At 46.3% G+C, this 18,185-nt stretch overlaps 1 protein-coding gene across 1 annotated transcript in view; it reads right to left on the bottom strand.

Moving 5' to 3' along the window:
- Positions 1-5,614: 5,614 nt before the first annotated feature.
- ISM1 (isthmin 1) overlaps positions 5,615-18,185 on the bottom strand; it is a 78,803-nt gene continuing 66,232 nt past the window's right edge. Inside the window, exons 4-6 of the mRNA XM_082645297.1 lie at positions 17,514-17,657; positions 13,359-13,448; positions 5,615-7,170 (exon numbers count right to left, since the gene is read on the bottom strand). Coding sequence (XP_082501423.1) covers positions 6,653-7,170; positions 13,359-13,448; positions 17,514-17,657 — 752 coding nt within the window. The 3' untranslated portion in view covers positions 5,615-6,652. The remainder of the gene's footprint in view (positions 7,171-13,358; positions 13,449-17,513; positions 17,658-18,185) is intronic.

The following is an 18,185-nucleotide window of genomic DNA, read 5'->3' as shown; positions in this document are numbered from 1 at the left end:
AAGTGGGGTCTAAAGGGGGTTACAGCTAACCAAATAGAAACTCTCTGGCTAATGGTGTAAAATTTTAAAATGGTGCTTTTCAAGATCTGCTACCATTCCCTGTCACTAAAGAATTAAAAGTTTACTTCACCTAGACTGTTCTCTTCCATAACAAATAAACCTAACATTTAGCCATGACCTTTGTGAAAAAATAACTTAGGAACTTGCATAGAAAAGAGAATTCCTCTTTCTTTTTTAAAAGTCAGCCTTGAAATTTTTATTTCCTTTGAGTCACATTCTTGAAGCAATTGGCTGATTAGTTCAAGAAATGTTACCTTCCCAATTCAAACATGACATTTTGAAAGTCATCCATGAATTACATGCCTTGGGAATGAAAGGCTTTTCTGTGCCATTTAAAAGTTGGTTTTTTTTTTTTCATTTTAAGGGCAATCATGAATATCTATAAGGGCACATTTATGACTCCCAGAACAGATAGAAAATTAGCAAAGTCATAAAATTTTTACCCAGCTTTGCTATTGCAGCTGTGACTCAATCCAGTCTCCCACCAATTCCTCTGCCACTAAAATGGTTAAGGATGATGTTATTTTTGCCATTACAGGCAAAGCACTGGTCTTTGTATGCTGGCTTTCTAAATCTCTACATGAAGGTCTGGGGAAAAAAAAGGGTCTGTTCTTCTGGTTCAACAAAAAGTTGCTGGTCCCATAAATTTGTTCCTGAAAAGTCTTACCTTCTGGTCCTGGAAAATGCCCCTCTTCTTCTAATCCCATAGAGTAAACCAATGCTAAACCTCAGAAAATCAACTGGCTGTAAGCTTTCTGCCTTCATTTATACTACTGTATTCAGGATCTGTAGACATGGATGTATGTTTCTGTATATACCCACCCAGTAATTACTGAGGCAAGCCTTTAATTTGTCTGAAACCGTGCAGGCATAATGGTGACAACCCACACATTTTTCCATTGGAAATTGTAAATGGATGACAACGAAAGAACCCAGGCCTCCCCCGCCCCCTTCCTGGGAAGCTTTTTCATGACTCTTCGTCCATCAGGCCAGAATCAACTCAATGCTCATGGGGTGTTGATCACTGTCGCTCAGGTAATTAGAACAGTGCTACTCAAAGTGCGGTCCTTAGAGCAGGACTGGTCTTTAGTCAGCAAGGAGATGAAGTCAAAACTTAAGAAAAGACGTTCAGAAATGTTTAGAGGTATTTGGTGGAATCCTTTTCTGCCTGTTGAACCTAATCATAAAAACTGGGGGTTTATCTTCATTTTGTAAAAACTAAATGGAATTGAAATCTAATAGAGTTTCTATCTCTGGCCAGGATGAGAGTGAGTTTTCTTTTTTGGAAGAGCTGTCAGCAACACAAGACCTCGTCTCACATGAGCTCGATGGCAATAATATTATTATACACTTATATTTGAATAACGATCTTATATTTGAATACTAAAGCACGAAGTGATGTCTTGGTTTGGGACCACTCAGAAGCAGATCCAGAAAGAAGGATCTGGGCAAGTAGCTTATTTGGGAGACAATTCCAGTGAGCGACAGTAGGGGAGTGGGGAGGAAAGACAGGGAAGGGAAGGAGGCCAGTAATTGACGTGTTAGCAAGCAGGTCCCCACCGAGGGTGGCAGGACCTCAGTCTCACTGGGAGCTCGGGAATGGTATAAAACACACTTCAGAATTGCCCCACTCGAGGGATGAGAGAGATGGGGTATTCATCCACCAAGGTCCTGTTAAGCCTCCTGGGAGGCACTGTTCACTCCCTGGCACTTCAGCCCCATCTGTGCGAGCTGCGTGGCCCCTGGTTAGAGAAAACCATTAGGTAAGGGCTTTCAGGAGCTTCCAGTTGAAAGCTGAGCTGGTCTAAATGAGATGAGAAGGACCGCTCCCTTTGATCACTAACTTTGGGCCCATCCAGAACTGCTTTCACTAGCTTTCTCTCTTGCCTTGTGTAATTAATTAGTTGGTGGTCTACCTATGTGGCAGAGACTGATCGGGTGCTCACACAGCCGATCTCTGCTTCCTGGGCCCCCGACTGGACTCCATTTCCCAGTCTCCCTTGTAGAAGAGTGTGGCATGAAACAGCTGTACTTCCCTGGGCCACCTATATAAGTCATTGTCCATATTCTCCCTGCTTTTTACTCCTTAGGCCTCCTGGAATAGAGATGACCCGCAGGGCACCTTAGAGAGTCAAGCCTTGAAGATGGAAAGTTTGGGTCCTTGGGTCATCACTTAGAGGAGAGCCACTTGACCAGAAACATACCTTTAGAGGTTTCTGTATTAAGCCACTGTGATTTTGAGGCTTATCTATTACAGCAACTAGCATTACTTTAAATAATGCAACATACATGTGTGATCAAATAATTTATTTTTCTCGATATCACTTACCACTATTTCAGATTATGTACTTATTTATTTATCAGCCATCTCCCCTCCACCAGGAGAACTTGGATTTGTACACTGCTGTATCTCTGGCATCTAGAACAATGCCTGGCAACTAGTATACGCTCAATAAATATTTCTCCAATGACTCAACACCGATGCTCATGGTACATGACAGGCCCTATGCTAGGAACTTCATATCTCTTACTTTATTCTCCAAACAACTGTATGGGGAAACTGGAATATATGCAGGCTGATTAACTTATCCAGTGGTACCCAGCAGGCAACTGAGGGAGCCAGGATTGGAATCTAGGCAGTCTGACTCAACTCTCAAATACTTCCGCCCTCTGTACCTTGCCTGGTGATATCTGCCAGGTACAGAGCTAGGGGCTGGGGGTGTAGAAAGCATGAGACATGGCACCTGCCCTTCAGGTTGACCCAACAGGCAACAGTTGGCATGGGGCTTGAGTGCAGCAGGGAAAACAGACCAGTCTCATTCTTATCCATGGAGCAGGCTATCTTCTAGAAAGTTAGGCTCTGCAACTCAGCCAACCTGAGCAAGGGCACAGATACAGGATTCAAATCCTCTTATGGAATACGAGAGAACTGAGCAGACTATATAGAGCTAAAGCCAGATCCACTGTCACCAATGAGAGACACGTAAAGGGTGGTGCAGGGACATTTGGTGGATTTGAACAATTGGAGCAAAGGCAGAGTGAGTCAGAGGCAAAATCCTGATCCTGTGTGTTGGGAAGAGTTAGGAAGACAGTTGCGTAGAGGTTAAGGTTAAGAACAGGGTCTTCAACCAGCTTTGCCATCTACAGAGCCTTATGACTTGGGCAGGTTAGAAGACCTTGTTGGGCTTCTTTTGTCTTATCTGTAAAATGGATGTAAACTGCTTGACTCCCATGGTAAAGTGATTAGCACAGAGGCACAAAGTGTGTGCTCAGGAAGCATGGCTAGTATCGTACCTATTCTTTGATCCTTGTTCCCAGGTCTTAGGGTGGGGAAATCTACTCCCAGGCCACTGAGCTACAAAGATGGAATAGCTTGGAGACTAATCATGGTGGATAATAATTGAATGGGGTGAGGAGGTTGCCCAGCTCTTCTGGGGCCCTGCCCGCATCCTTCCCATGTGCGGCCACTAGAGGGCCTTGGCTTCTCTGTCTGCCACTATTGGCTTGCTCAGACGTGGCACCTGAGAGGCCCAGTGGGTCACTAGAAAAAGGGATCTCTTTCCAAGGAGCAGCAAAAGAGCAAAGCATTTGATGACAGGCGTCTGTAGAGCAGTTGCTGAGGGGTCCTATAAACAGGTGCTGCAGGTGAGGAGGCAGACAGCCTACTGTGCGGTGGGCAAAGTTGGCCCTTGCTCACATGATCCCCTTTCCATGAAGGAATTACCAAGGGTTGCCCTGGGGCTGGCATGGGGCCCTATAGTAAATGAGATACATCTGCATAGAGGCAGGTTATAGTTCAGCAAATTTCCAGAGGGGTGGCACCATCTGGATGATGGATGGGAAACTAGCGGTGTTCTCAGTAGGCAAAGAGCCCAGGAGCCCTCCCCAGCTCCTAATTCACCCCACCTTCCAACTCTCCATTCGTTATGTCAGGAAGGTCTGATATAAAGAGACAAATAGCCCATTGGAAACATGGCTCATATCAGTCATTCTCACTGTATTAGGAAACAGCTTTAATTTTCCATGCTAAATCCTTAACAAAAACACCTCAGACACAACTCCATACCTTGCCATTCTTGTCCCTCTGGCTCATCACTGTAAACAACCCAGTTTTCAGAAAACACCAAGCTCTTGCGTAGCTCCTTCCCTTTGCCCATACTGTTTTCTTCCTCCAAATGCATCTACTCGCCCTCCCTCTTCTCTGCTTTGTGAAATACCACTCCTCCATTAGGTCTAGCAGGTACTTCCCTGATTCCTGCCTCTATTTTCCCAGAGTACTTTCCACATACCCTTTATAGAACAGTTATCAGAGAGGGTTATTGCTGTACATTTTTGTCTCTCCTGCTCACTAAAATGAGCTTCTCATGTGATTCATCTCCAGCTCTGCTTGAATACCTGTCCTGACAGGGTACTCACCATCCCAAAGGCAACACATTCCATTGCAACCAACTCTCTTGGCAAAAATGGTTTTCCTATTATTAGGAACCAAATCTGCTTCCCTGATACATGGACCTACTGATTTTCTCCTTACCAGTTGAGTTGCCTAAACTTCCTTCAGGTGTGAATAAGGATTCTCATTCCATAATTAGAAATAGGTCTTAAATATAAATATCCTGAGAGTGGGCAATACATGGATAACTCATTCTAAAGTGTAAATGTGTAAGAGCTTTTCCATTAAAACAAGATTTTATTATGAGAACCTAAGGGTAGGCTGATATAGTAGATAGAGCACTGGACTAGGAAATGAATGATAGATCCAATGTGATCTATTGTTTTCTGAGCTTTGGTTTCCTCATCTAGAAATGGAATAATTTGCACAATGAGGAGTTCTACTTATTACTGTAATTGCAGAATTTTGTCTGGAAGCAGTCCCACTCACCTGGGCTGTCTTAAGCCTTTGCTCTGGCTTGGATTTCTTAGCTCTTTCTTAGCTCTGGGTGGGCAAAAATTGCACGTGTATCAATGAGCTCTAGCCTCCTGGGGGCAGGGTTGATATTCTTGGTGCCAAAGATGCTATGACTTATACCACCCACCATCACATCAGTCAATGAGCCTTTTATTCTACCTGGTTTGAACCTTCCTCTCCCCTGCCTTGAAGCCCTGCTTTACCAGGGCTATTTATGGAATTCATATCATAAATATTTGCAGGTAACACATTTACTGTAGGTAACACACTTTATTATGATTTTATTATGTAATCTCTTTTTTTTTTTTTTTTTTCTTTTTGCGGTATGCGGGCCTCTCACTGTTGTGGCCTCCCCCGTTGCGGAGCACAGGCTCCGGATGCGCAGGCCCAGCGGCCATGGCTCACGGGCCCAGCCGCTCCGCGGCATATGGGATCCTCCCAGACCGGGGCACGAACCCGTATCCCCTGCATCGGCAGGCGGACTCTCAACCACTGCGCCACCAGGGAGGCCCTATGTAATCTCTTTTCCTGGAGTTTTGCAAGTAAAGATTGCATAAGAACCAACTCTTTATTTGCCCTAAGTTCCACCCTACAGAACCAGGCCATATTAACAATTGCTTGATGCACAAGACTCAGTGACTCAATAAATACTTTACAAAAATAATGTATTTTTTTCTTTCTTAAAACATAAAAAAATTAGGGTTTCCTAGACTTGAGTTCCCCTCCTTGTTTTTATATTTATTTACTGAGAATATATTGTGGAGAAAAAAATTGTTACGATGGTATTAAAATAAAATAGATAAAATGAAGTTCATGTTCTCTCCCCATTTGTTTTGCATTTTTTCTTTGGAAAAGTGCTACTCCTTGTTTTTATGTCTGACCTTCCTGTAGCCTTCTGAACCTATTAAGGCATGAGCAGAAATTCTATTCTGGGGTCTTTTAGTAGAATCATAGCATTGTGTTAATACTGGCCTTTGTTTTAAAGTCCATTTAAAACCAGGCCTCAGATTTTCTCCTAAAATATCCATTTGCTCCCCACTCCCTACCCAGGCTGAGGCAAGGGCACTTGGAAGCTGAGACTTCATCAAGGTACCTCACTGGCTAACTAACACTTGGTTTCAGGTGGGTGTTTTCTTGTTTTGATATCTTTCTGTTGAATTCTTTATTTTTAAAGAAGTCATTACTGCAAAATTCCCTCTCTCTTCCATCTCCCTAAGCCCCTTTCTGAACTCTCATGGAAGTGATTAAATAGTATCACGATGACAACTCCAGAGAAAAGGTGACGTATAAGTCACATTCATATTAAATAAGTTGCATATAAAAACTGCTTATCACGTTTACAACTTCCTTCTCTTTGCCCCTTTGCTTCTCTTGGAAACGCTGGATCCGGGGTGTGAGTTGAATCCCACCTGCTATGACCTCCAGGTTCTTCTTCCAGCTTCTTTCTCCCCATCTTCCTGAGGACATCCCCCCTAGGAAGAGTTCCAAGGAAGCCATTGGCATTGAAGAGGCAACGGTGGCTTCATATGGCAGTCACGAGGGCCTGGCACACACCCCTAGTGTAACTTATGACAAATACTCATGTGGTATACGTACATATACATGTATGCGGGTAAGAGGGACTCTGTGCCAGGTGGCGGATCAGTGCAGTGTGTTTGTGTCACGAACAATAGAGGTGGTGTCTCTTTAATACTCTCTGGCCTCTTGAAACTGCTTGATATAATCTTCGTCCGAGGGGCTCTCTGTGCACTTCTGTCCGTTGTTGGGAGGTCGGGCCTCGTTATACCTGCTCCAGTCACCCTTGCAGATAATCCAGGGCAGGATGTCCACTTTGTAGTGGAGCTCCGCTGAGAACTCAGTGCTGATGAGATTGGGCGTCCCCGCCCCTTTGCCCCTGGTGATGAGCTGCATGTTGTCGCCATAGCAACAGTGCTGGGCGGCCAGTGTGGTGCTCTCCAGGGACAGCATGGAGCGAATGCAGTACCGGGCCGTGGGCTTGTAGATCTCCAGCTTCTCCTTGGGCCCGCTGGCATCCTTCCAGCGGAAGTCCTTGAGCTTGATGCGGTCGAAGATGTCGGCCGTGCTGTAGGCCACCTCGGTGGGGTAGGAGCAGGGGCAGCTGGGCAGGTCGTTGATCACCTTGTGCATGTACTTCTTTAGGAACTCGCTCTTGCAGCTCATCCAGCGCTCACAGCTGTCCGTGTCTGAAACGGGCCAGAGAAACCCTCTGATCGCATGCAAAACCGGCTGCCTGATGACTTTAAAGTCAACCTCTCCCTTCCCTGACTGGCAGCCCCTGGAACCCCCAGGCCATGGGTGAACACGATCATGGCCCTTGAACTTGGGAACTTTGTTCTCGGCCCCACCAACTCCTTAATTTATATTATGAAAACTTTTCACATACATAGAAAAGTGGAGAGAATATATGTATACAGTGACTACCCAGATGCCATCACCTAGACTTAATCATTGTATTTCCCTCATTAAAAATTTTTTGGAAAGATATGATATTATTACTGCTAAGTTTTAGTAGGCATCTACAAAAAACAGAGGATAATTAAACCATATTTTCTATGTTTTCCTAGATAACCGTAACCCCATTATCACCCATAACAAAATGAACAATAATTCAGAGGACCATTTTGAATCTCCTCTCTAAATAAGCAAAGAGTGGTGGAAAATGCCTCAAAGGGATATTTGTAGGACTAAGTTTTATTTCTGCCACTCACTGACTGGTTTAAACTAGGCTAGTGGCCTAACCTCTTAACCTTAGGCAGGAAAGAGTTAACAACCGTTACATGCAAATCCCTACGATAAGAGGTCTCAAAGAGGAAGAGGCTGGTGGTCCCTGCTTTTAGGGAATTTAATATTTAGGCCAGAGGACACTGACCTATAGACTTTGAGCCAGAACCTGCCCCAAGAGGTGTGTAGTGTTTGGCCTTACAATATTAAAAAATATTGAATTAATTGCCAACGTTTAAGAATTATGTGATTCCACTTATTAATGTAGATTCCTGGTTTCATTTGAAAAACCCAAAGATAGGTTGACATCAGTCCTGCATTGCCTTGTGAACAGGTCACCAGTGACCGCTTCTTGGTCAAGACAGGAGGTCCCCAGTTCACCACAGTCCCTACCTGGTCCCGTCACTCATGGGTGTTCGCTCTTAGTCCCTTAGTCATGAGAGTTCAGGACCTCTGGTTTAGTGAATGTCTCAGTTTGTGTTTTCCCAGACCCTGAGACAAAGATGTCAGTGAAAATGGTTCTTTGGGAAATGATTCTGGGAAACACCAGCAGGGAGCATGGAGGTGGGACAGGGAAGGGGGGGTGGCAATATGGGATGTGGATCAAACAAGTAACCACTGTAGAAAGTGGAGCATCTTGCCCTTGGACCTCAGAAACCCATCCAGTGACAGGGTGGAACTTTACCCAAGCCCCGTGATTCTGGGAAACAGCCAAGGTTAAGACTTTCCCCCACCCTTGCGCATTCTGGAAAACCACTTAGTGTAAGAACCCTCTTCCCCGCAGGACTTGATAAGACTCACAGCTGCTGCCTTGTTTACCCATGACAAAACCAGACACAGACCCTCCAGATTCCCTTTCTTGGTCTCATAAATGATTAGCTAAACTGCTCATCCCCGATCAGAACAAAACACATCCCAACTAAACTTTAGTTAATATTCTCCCCTTCTTTCAAGCCCCTGAGCTTTTTTTTTTTTTTTTTTTTTTTTTTTTTTTTTTTGCGGTACGCGGGCCTCTCACTGCTGTGGACTCTCCCATTGCGGAGCACAGGCTCCGGACGTGCAGGCTCAGCAGCCATGGCTCACGGGCCCAGCCGCTCCGCAGCATGTGGGATCCTCCCGGACCGGGGCATGAACCTGTGTCCCCTGCATTGGCAGGCGGACTCTCAACCACTGTGCCACCGGGGAAGCCCCTAACTTTTTATTTTGTATTGGAGTATAGCCAATTAACAATGTTGTGATAGTTTCAGGTGCACAGCAAAGGGACTCAGCCATACATATGCATGTATCCATTCTCCCCCAGACTCCCCTCCCATCCAGGCTGCCACATCACATTGAACAGAGTTCCCTGTGCTATACAGAAGGTCCTTGCTGGTTGCCCTTTTTAAATATCGCCGTGTGTACATGTCAACCCCAAGCTCCCTAACTATCCCTTTCCTCCACCCTTCCGCCCCTGTAGCCATAAGTTCATTCTGTAAGTCTGTGAGTCCGTTTCTGTTTTGTAAATACATTCATTTGTATCATTTCTTTTTAGATTCCGCATATAAGCGATATCATATTATATTTCTCAAGCCCCTGAACTTTGACCTACCCTCTGCCTGGGCCAGCATATAGCCTCTCCTTAGGGGTCCCTACCGAAAATAGGCTGGTCTCAGGGCCGAACATTCTCTGATGCCCTATCTGATCTCACCAGCCTTCCTTCCCACTGCCTCACGTGGGGTTCTTCTAGCCTTATTTACCCCTCTGTGAAAGAAAACCTTTTGCCTAACCCTTGAGAGGCTTGCAGGCCTATAGACACAGTGTTTTCTCTATTGCAAATAGGCCCTTCCCCTTTTGCAATAATCCTTTGAATACAGTCTTTGAAGAGAGATTTTTTTTTTAATTTGGCGGGATATGGATATTATCCACCAGTTCCCATTAGTCACTGATAGGGGGCTGCTCCTGGACTTCTGGATGACTGTGGATTCATGAGCTGGTGGCTCTGGGGGCCAGAGCAGGCCGTCAGGCAAAGAACCACAGGGGCTGCTGGGGTGTAGGGATGTGGTGTGGGCAGTGACAGGTTTCCCATCGCGTGTGGCTCAGGAAGCTGCAGTGGGTAAGATGAGCCATATCTAAAGCCACCCACCATGGTGGAATGTGGGGTGCGTTAAGGGGGCCAAAGCAAAAAGTCCCGCGGGTGCTAAAAAGTGTCATTTCTATCAGTGCAAGTCAGGGAGTGCTTCAAGGAGTGTGTGACACCGGGCTGGCCCTGAGCCTCTTCAGGGCTGCATGGTGGCCACAAGTGTCCTGCTCAGAGCTCCTGCAAGGAAGCCTGCTGGGGGCACTTTGCTGCCTGGTGGCCTCCAGCTGTAGCCGCTGTGGATCTGCCATGGTTTCCACATCCAGGTTGTGCTCCCCCAGGGCTGCTCTCAGTCGATGACTGAGCCTGGTGTGGGTGCTGCCCAACGGGGGACCCCTTTGTCAGGCAGCCTTTGCTGGGGGGTCCCCGTTGGCATGGTCGAGACTTTCTCAAGCTGCTTTGAGGCCCTTGCTTCCCAGTCCTCCTTCCTTCCCTCCCTCCCTCTGCAGGGGTCAGGCCTGCTTCGTGGTCTGAAAGCCTTCCCTGCTTACTCCTGCTGCTTCTCCTCTATCCTTCCCGGGCGCTTCCCCAGTGAATCTCTTGAATGTCCAATCCCATCTCAGAAGGCTGGACCTGACTCAGACTACATACAAGAGGAGAGATGGGGCCGGGTGAGGGGAGGGCCATCCAGGTTGGTATTAACTGTGCAAACCACAGTTAAGCAGAAGAAGTCTGGGGGCAGGGTGCTTGTTCAGTTTCCCTGGAGCAGAGGGTACAGGGAAGGAAGGTTGTTAGTGTCAGGTCATGGGGTCTTCAGTGTGGTTTAGGCTCGTTTCAGAGGGCACTAGGGAACCACTGAAGGTTTCTGAGTGACAGTGAGCTCTTCACTGAGCTATGCAGTAGGAACAAAGATTCAGTGCTGATGCCAATTGTAAGAGTCCAGGTGAGATACTCTGGGAGGGAACAGTGGGTGGGGTCAAGAGTAGTCGGGGAGGTAGGGCTGCCAGGCCTTGGTGGGCTTGGGGGGAAGGGAGGAAGGTATCAGAAGTGACTCTCCAGCTCTGACCCAGGTGCCTGGGAGGCTGGTGGTGTCATGAGTGAAAATCAAACGGTCGGGCTTGCGGGGCAGCTTGCAGGGGTGCTCAGGTTTCTCTTGAGGGATATGAGAAAGAGAGAGCTGGGGCGCCTCCCAGGAGCTCGGAAAGGCCTGGCCTAAGATGAAACACCTGGGCTCTTGTGCCAGACTGCCTGGGATCGAATCCCAACTCAAGTATTTAGTGGCTCTGTGACCCTGAGCAAGGTATTCTACCTCACTGTGCTTCGGTTTTCTCATCTCTAAACTGGGTATAAAAATTGCACCGATCTCCAAAAGTGCAATGAGGATTAAAGCAGAGGGAAAGCAGGGAGTACACAGAACAGGGCTGAGGATGCTGCCTGCGGGGATGGGCTGAGTGCTATGATTCCACCCCTGAGAGCCCCTGACTGAGCAGTTGCATAGAGATTGGAGGGTCCATCCTGGGAAGTGTGTGTCTGCAAAGCCAATGGGGGTCTCCCTCAGAGGGCAGGGTTTGCAGAAAAAAATTCAGCGAGGTCCCAGAAAATAGCTTTGTATTTTTCCTCCAGAGTAGAAGGTCATCATAATTCATGTACAGGACATAGGTCCTTTGACTTATTTTTTTTTATCAAATTTACATGGAGTATTCAGTGTGAATGTTCTCAATGCTTTACAAGTATTAACTCATTTCACTCTACAATAGGTCTAGGAGGTAGGCACCATTACCTTAGACCATTTTACAGATCAGAAAACTGAGGCAGAAGTAGGTTAAGAAGCTTGACCTTGTGCTAGTCAAGCTTTTCTCATCTCTGCTGGGCATCTTCCACTTGTCCTTCTACATCCTTATTCCACATTTTTCCTTGCCATGGAAGGCTGCCCTGTATGCACCAGATCTGTGGGCTCCCTAAGCCCTGGTTTCTAATTGGGGTGAGCCAGTGGGAGGACCGGGTGAGGGACCAGAGGGAGGGAGGAGCAAAGTCAGGGTATTGTTCCCGAGGCTCTTCCCTCACTGTTACAAGTTGGCTACCTACTTCTGGGAGCTGGAAGTGTTGTCAGGCAGCCCTCTCTACACAGTGGCTCTGGGAACCACTCCTTCCCCTGGTCCCTTCAGGCCAGTGGGTGGTAAGGGTTCCCCATGCTTGCCAGCCCCAGGGTTCTGTACAAGCCCTTCTTGGTTTCCATCCACCTGCTCACACCTTTGCCAAAAGGCCCTCATCAAATGCTCCTCTATTACCTGATCTGCGAGTGAGCCTTGTCTGTTCCTGCCCAGAACCTGCCTGACCCACCAACCCCCCTCATCCCTGTGTGTCCTCAGCTGCCCACTGGTACAGCTGGTCCCATCCCCTGTGAAAGGGCAAATAGCTGTCTGCCTGTGGGGTGAGATATGGGGAGGCCTGAGACACTCTCTTCCCCAAAAGCCCATCTTGTTGTTTTATCATCTTATGCAAAATTCCCGCATGTAGTCTTTAATTTTTTTTTTTTTTTTTTTTTTGCGGTACGCGGGCCTCTCACTGTTGTGGCCTCTCCCATTGCGGAGCACAGGCTCTGGACGTGCAGGCTCAGCGGCCGTGGCTCACGGGCCTAGCCTCTCCGCGGCATGTGGGATCTTCCCGGACCGGGGCACGAACCCGTGTCCCCTGCATCGGCAGGCGGACTCTCAACCACTGCGCCACCAAGGAAGCCCTAATTTTTTGTTTGTTTGTTTTTGGCCAAATGCATTGTGTGTGTAGAAGGCTTCTGCTAACGTTTTGGTTGCATGTGAAGGACTGTGATGGAAACTCCGGGCAACAGAATTTCCAAACTGACTGCAGTGTGGCTGAGGAGGGCAGAGTGAAGAGGTGAGGAAAGGGTTTTGGGGGGCGGGGGTGGCAAAAAGAAATGGGGCAGGAGTCCTACCATTCTGTAATATAGAATTACACCCAGAAGCACGTGGAGTTATTCTTATTCAGCAAGCTTTCCCCTTGCTGAATAGACACTTTCAATTTTGTTTGGTCCACGTTCAGTGTACTTTAGCTAGCATTTCTGAGCAGATGAGTAGCAGGGTGTACCAAAGGGTTACGAAAGATTCACGTGGCGGGGAGTGAGATGGGGGAGGCATAATGTCGAGAAAGTGCCCGTTCTCTTCCTTCCTGCCCACCGTCCTTCTGCTTGAAAACTGACATCACCATTTCTTGATTTTACTGGGGACACTCGGTGAGAGTTGGGAGAAGAGATGCCCTGAGGCTCGAGGCCCGAGTGTGGACGGATTCCGAGCTAGGGGCAGGACACCCCGCCTGTGTGCTATGGATGCTGCGTGGCTGATATAGCAGGGTTGCTGGGCTCCATCTGGTGCAGGAGGAATGGGGCGGCTGCTCTCTCTTGCTTGGTGTATATTCAGTGAGCAAGAAGTATGCTGAGAAAATTGGACCCCATAAGAGGAAAACGAAACATTTAAATGGATCCAAGGATGGCATGGCAAAGGCAGAAGGAATCTCCAAAATGCTAGATCAATATATGGATGGAAAAGAAAAAAAAAAAAAAAAAAAAAAACCTTTCCTTACCAACTTCGAACAGTTTGGTGGCATTAAACTCTTCGCTTCCTGCAAGCAGACTCACTTCGGTGGCAGCTGTCCTGAAGGTGTCTTCGATTCCTAAACACAGACAGGAGCTCATTTTCCCTAGTTATATGGAAAAAGTCAGCCCTCCACCCCACACACCCCCGCCCCACTGGCAAATAAAAAAAACAAATACACTTGAATAAAGCCTTTTTTGTATTCATTACTACTCATGGGCAGAAACTTGCCAACAGAGGAAACAGTAAAAAGCAGGTATAGAGCATAAAATATATTAAAACCCCAGATACCATTTGCAGCATGAAATCAGATCCAAATGTGCCTGAATGTGCCTAAGGAACTCATTCCTTGGGCCTAGGAATGGGATTTTGGGTGGTGCGGGATACGCGTCAGGATGGCTATCTATCTAGAGGTGTCAGGATGGCAAACTAAACTAGAGGCTGTAGAGCGTAGTGGTTGACAACTTGTCTCGTGGTCACCACCAGTCTTAAGGACTGACTCACTGGGTCCAAATCATTACTAGCTGTGTGACCCTGGGCAAGCGCTGGAACATCTGTGTGACTCAGTTTTCACAACCGTAAATGGAGGGGATCAATGACCCACCTCATAATGCTGAATGAATTAAATGAGTTATGTGTAAAGAAAGCACATAGAGTACCAAGTGGTAAGTGTTGGCTGACCTTTTCCCCTTGAATATTTGTCTAGTTCATTTTGAGGATGCAGCCGTCCGTAGCTAAAGACCAGATCTCTCATATGCTGGGACTTTTAGCACTGCTGATGATGTTTCAAAAAGAATAAGCTGGGGGAGCAATGAATTGGGAGCTTGGGATTAGCAGGTGCGAACAATTATATAGAGAATGGATAAACAGCAAGGTCTTACTGTGTAGCACAGGGAACTATATTCAATATCCTGTGATAAACCATAATGGAAAAGACTATGAAAAAGAATGTGTATATGTGTATAACTGAGTCACTTTGCTGTACAGCAGAAGTTAACACAACATTGTAAATCAACTATACTGGAATGAAATAAATTAAAAAAAAAACCCAAATTCAAAGTTGAAAAAAAAGAATAACCTGGGCTTGTTATTACTTGCTCTGAGCAACTGAACCCAGCTTGCCTCAAATTTCCTGGTTCCCTCCCCTCCTCAAATGACGACCCCCACCCAGACTTCCTTTGCAAACAAGAATCCCCTGCAAATGGGGCCAGTCAGGAGAGAGAGGAGCAGTGGAACATGGACTATTTGTTGGAGAATCTTGACTGTCTTGCTAAGCATGAGTTGATTTCCTTTAAGGGGCTCTCTCTGGTTTTTTGGTTTTTTTTTTTTTGCGGTACGCAGGCCTCTCGCTGTTGTGGCCTCTCCCGTTGCAGAGCACAGGCTCCGGACGTGCAGGCTCAGCGGCCATGGCTCACGGGCCCAGCCACTCCGTGGCATGTGGGATCCTCCCGGACCGGGGCACGAACCCGTGTCCCTTGCATTGGCAGGCGGACTCTCAACCACTGCGCCACCAGGGAAGCCCTCTCTCTGGTTTTATGTGAGGCCCCTAGAACTTATTTGTATGGTCAGCCTAAGGGACAAACTTTTACAGTGTAATCACTGCCAGGCCAGGGAGATGGCCTGTCCCATGAGTTCTTCCAGTAGAGCTGAGAATCAGGACACCAAAAAAGGAAAGAGATCCTGCAAAAGGAGATCCTTCATGTTCAAGGGAGCCCTGAAAAGCTGGAAGAGTCAAGAACAGAAAGGCAGAAAGGATGGAAGGAGGGCAAGTTCAGATGAGAAGAAAATGTATGAACAGGGCTGCTGGCCACGCTGCTCTCAGTAGTGAGAGAAAACGAGAAGGAAACATTCAAAATGGCGGCAGGGAAGATACCTGCTATCAAGATACCTAGGTCTACTGCTTTAGGTCTGGGTGCCAGCTCTGGGAGAGAAAGCAATAAGCAAGCCTGCCCAAGCCCTGACATTAAATGCTGTCTGTATTCATGTGTGGCTGAGCTCAATATCCTTCCCCTTGACAGAGGTGTAAGAGTCTAATGGTTAAGAGCATGGATTCTGGAATCAGACTGCCTGGATTCAAATCCCACCTGGACCACTTGCTGCCTGTGTGACTCTAGGCAAGTTAGCCTGTGTGTCTCCGTTTCCACAGCTGCCAAATGAGTACCATCGTCAATAGCTAGTTCATGAGGTTATTGTGAGGATTAGATGAAGTAACACATGCAAAGACCTTAGAAATTTGCTTGATACTTAAATACTCGAAAAGTCCTACTCTTCATGAAACTCGTTATCATCTTTTTCCCTTCTTCATCTTCCCAATCTTCATCTTCATCTTCATTTTCTTTTGTTTCATCTTATCTTCGTCATCATCTTCTTCTTCTTCCCCTCCTTCTCTTCTTCATTTCTTCCTGCCTTCCTCCTCTTCTCCCTTCTCATATTATTATTATTTATTGATTTCTACCCATCCAAATCCCATCCCACCAGACTTCTAACTCAGCTTCATTATGATGAACAGGGGAAAGATCAGGACAAGCATCTTGATGGTTGTTCCACTTTTGGAAATCCACCTGCATGGCTGACGGGGGCTAGAAATGCCTCTTCTCACACCATCAGCCCTGTTTTCTGCACATACCCCTTTGCTATCACACACATCGCCAATCTGATCTTCTCTCTCCGCAGAAATCCCTTTGCTCTTCCACTTTTTTGTTCTAAATCTCAGCCTGAGAGATTTAGAACAGAGTTTCTAGGGGTAGAAAAAGGAAGTCTGGGGTGTGGGGATCAAATGTTCTGCCTCTGAAGTTTCTTTTGGAGGAAGCCATTTGGAGCATGTGATTTCTTGGAAGAGCCCGAGATAGTATTTTAGGCTGGTTTTCTACCTGACCATGGGGAACACATGGTAGATGGAAAACTATAGACCAGGAGTTGGTAAACTTTTATGTAAAGGGTCAGAAAGTAACTATTTTAGGCTTTGTGGGTCACATATGGTCTTTTTTTATTGAAGTATAATTGATTCACAATGTTGTGTTAGTTTCAGATACATAGCAAAGTGATTCAGATATATATATACATGTATATATATACATATAATTTTCCATTATAGGTTATTACAAGATATTGAATATAATTCCCTGTGCTATACAGTAGGTCCTTGTTGTTTATCTATTTATATATAGTAGTTTGTATCTGTTAATGCCAAATTCCTAATTCATCCCTCCCTGTTGGTAACTGTAAGTTTGCTATGTCTCCAAGTCTATTTTTGTTTTGTAAATAAGTTCATTTCACATACGGTCTTGGTTGCATATTCTTCCTCCTCTTCTCTCTCTTCTTCCTCTTCCTCCTTCTTCATAATCCTTTAAAAATGTGTGGGCCATACTGACATGGGCCGTGGTTTGATAACTACTGCTATAGACACAATTATTTTTCACCCCAATATGGCCTCTCACCAAGTTTGTAATTAGTTAAGTTTTCAAAACACTGACAATGCAGTTTAAAGTGATACTTAACTGCCAAGTTGCCCCAATTTGCTCCCTCTGGAGCCTTCAGCAACTCTCAGGCTAACACATGGTTTTTCTGTAGACGGCCATTAAGCCTCTGGTCCTGGCTTCCTTATTAGACCATGAATGCCTGTCTTCATGTGTCTCTTTAAGGTACAACCCACCCCACATCAAAGGCTCAAATTAACCAGAATCCCTCCTTTAAATTTAGTACATGGTGGCATTGTCTTCTAAGTCACTGCAGTTACTGCAATTGTGTATAAGGCTCAGAAAATCCATCTTTTCATCCACTAAGCTCATTACTCGTCTCTTGTCCCAGTCTGGTCAGAATTCTTAGGAAAATCGTTGCCCTGTAGGAAGTCAATTTCTATAAGTTTTTAAATATAAACTAAAAGCTTCCCCAGACTCACAGATATAGAGAACAAATTAGTGGTTACCAGTGGGTGGGGGGCGGGGAGGGTCAATATAGGGGTGGGGGCGTGGTAGGTACAAAATATTGGGTATAAGCTAAGCTACAGGGTTGTATTGTATACATGTAGAATATAGCTAATATTTTGTAATAACTGTAAATGGAGTGTAACCCTTAAAAATTGTATAAAAAGATAAAAAAAAAAAGCTGCCCTTTAACGTGGAGCCACACCCCTGCGTAAACCCACCTGGGCAGTTTGGACGGTCACATGTCCTAGATTCGGTTGCAGTGCATGCGTAGCCACAGGACCTGGTCCGTTTCTGGTTGCCGTTCCCACAGGTGACGCTGCAAACAGACCAGAGACTCCAGTCTCCCTCACCATCTGTAGAATCTGGAACGGAACCAGGGAGGTGGTCACCAGCCTTTGCCAAAGAGTCCCCAAATCTCCCCCATTGAACTGCCAGCCACCTGTCCATTTCTGACGTTCCCATCGTTAGAGGGGGCCAGATGCCAGCTGGAGTCAAAAGCCTATGGCTCCAGGGTTCATTTTAGGGATTAGCTTAGTAATGGCAGGGACTCTGTCTGAGGTTTTGGACACCTGGCCAGGGCCTGCCCCCTAGAAGGTGCCCAGTAAGTGCTTGTTGAGAATGTGTACATTCACAGAGTGTGGAGCCATGGAATAATATGGTAGGGATTTTCCAAAATGACCACCATCAGTTCCTTCACACACAAAGAGAGGAGTCACATCATGGGCCCCCAAAACACTACACATGGGAATGAAGCCTTCTTGGACCTTCCAGGCACTTCTCAGTGGACAGCTGATGCCATTGGCAGTAGAAGAGATGCCCAATGGGGCCCCACCTGAACTCCTGAGCCACAGAATCATGAGAAATAATACACTGCTGATGTTTTAGTCACC

Source organism: Mesoplodon mirus, assembly GCF_964341445.2.
Source record: "Mesoplodon mirus genome assembly, chromosome: 15".
Classification (NCBI taxonomy): domain Eukaryota; kingdom Metazoa; phylum Chordata; class Mammalia; order Artiodactyla; family Ziphiidae; genus Mesoplodon; species Mesoplodon mirus.
The sequence above is the reverse complement of the archived record's forward strand: the minus strand, read 5'-3'. Positions and strand labels throughout refer to the sequence as shown.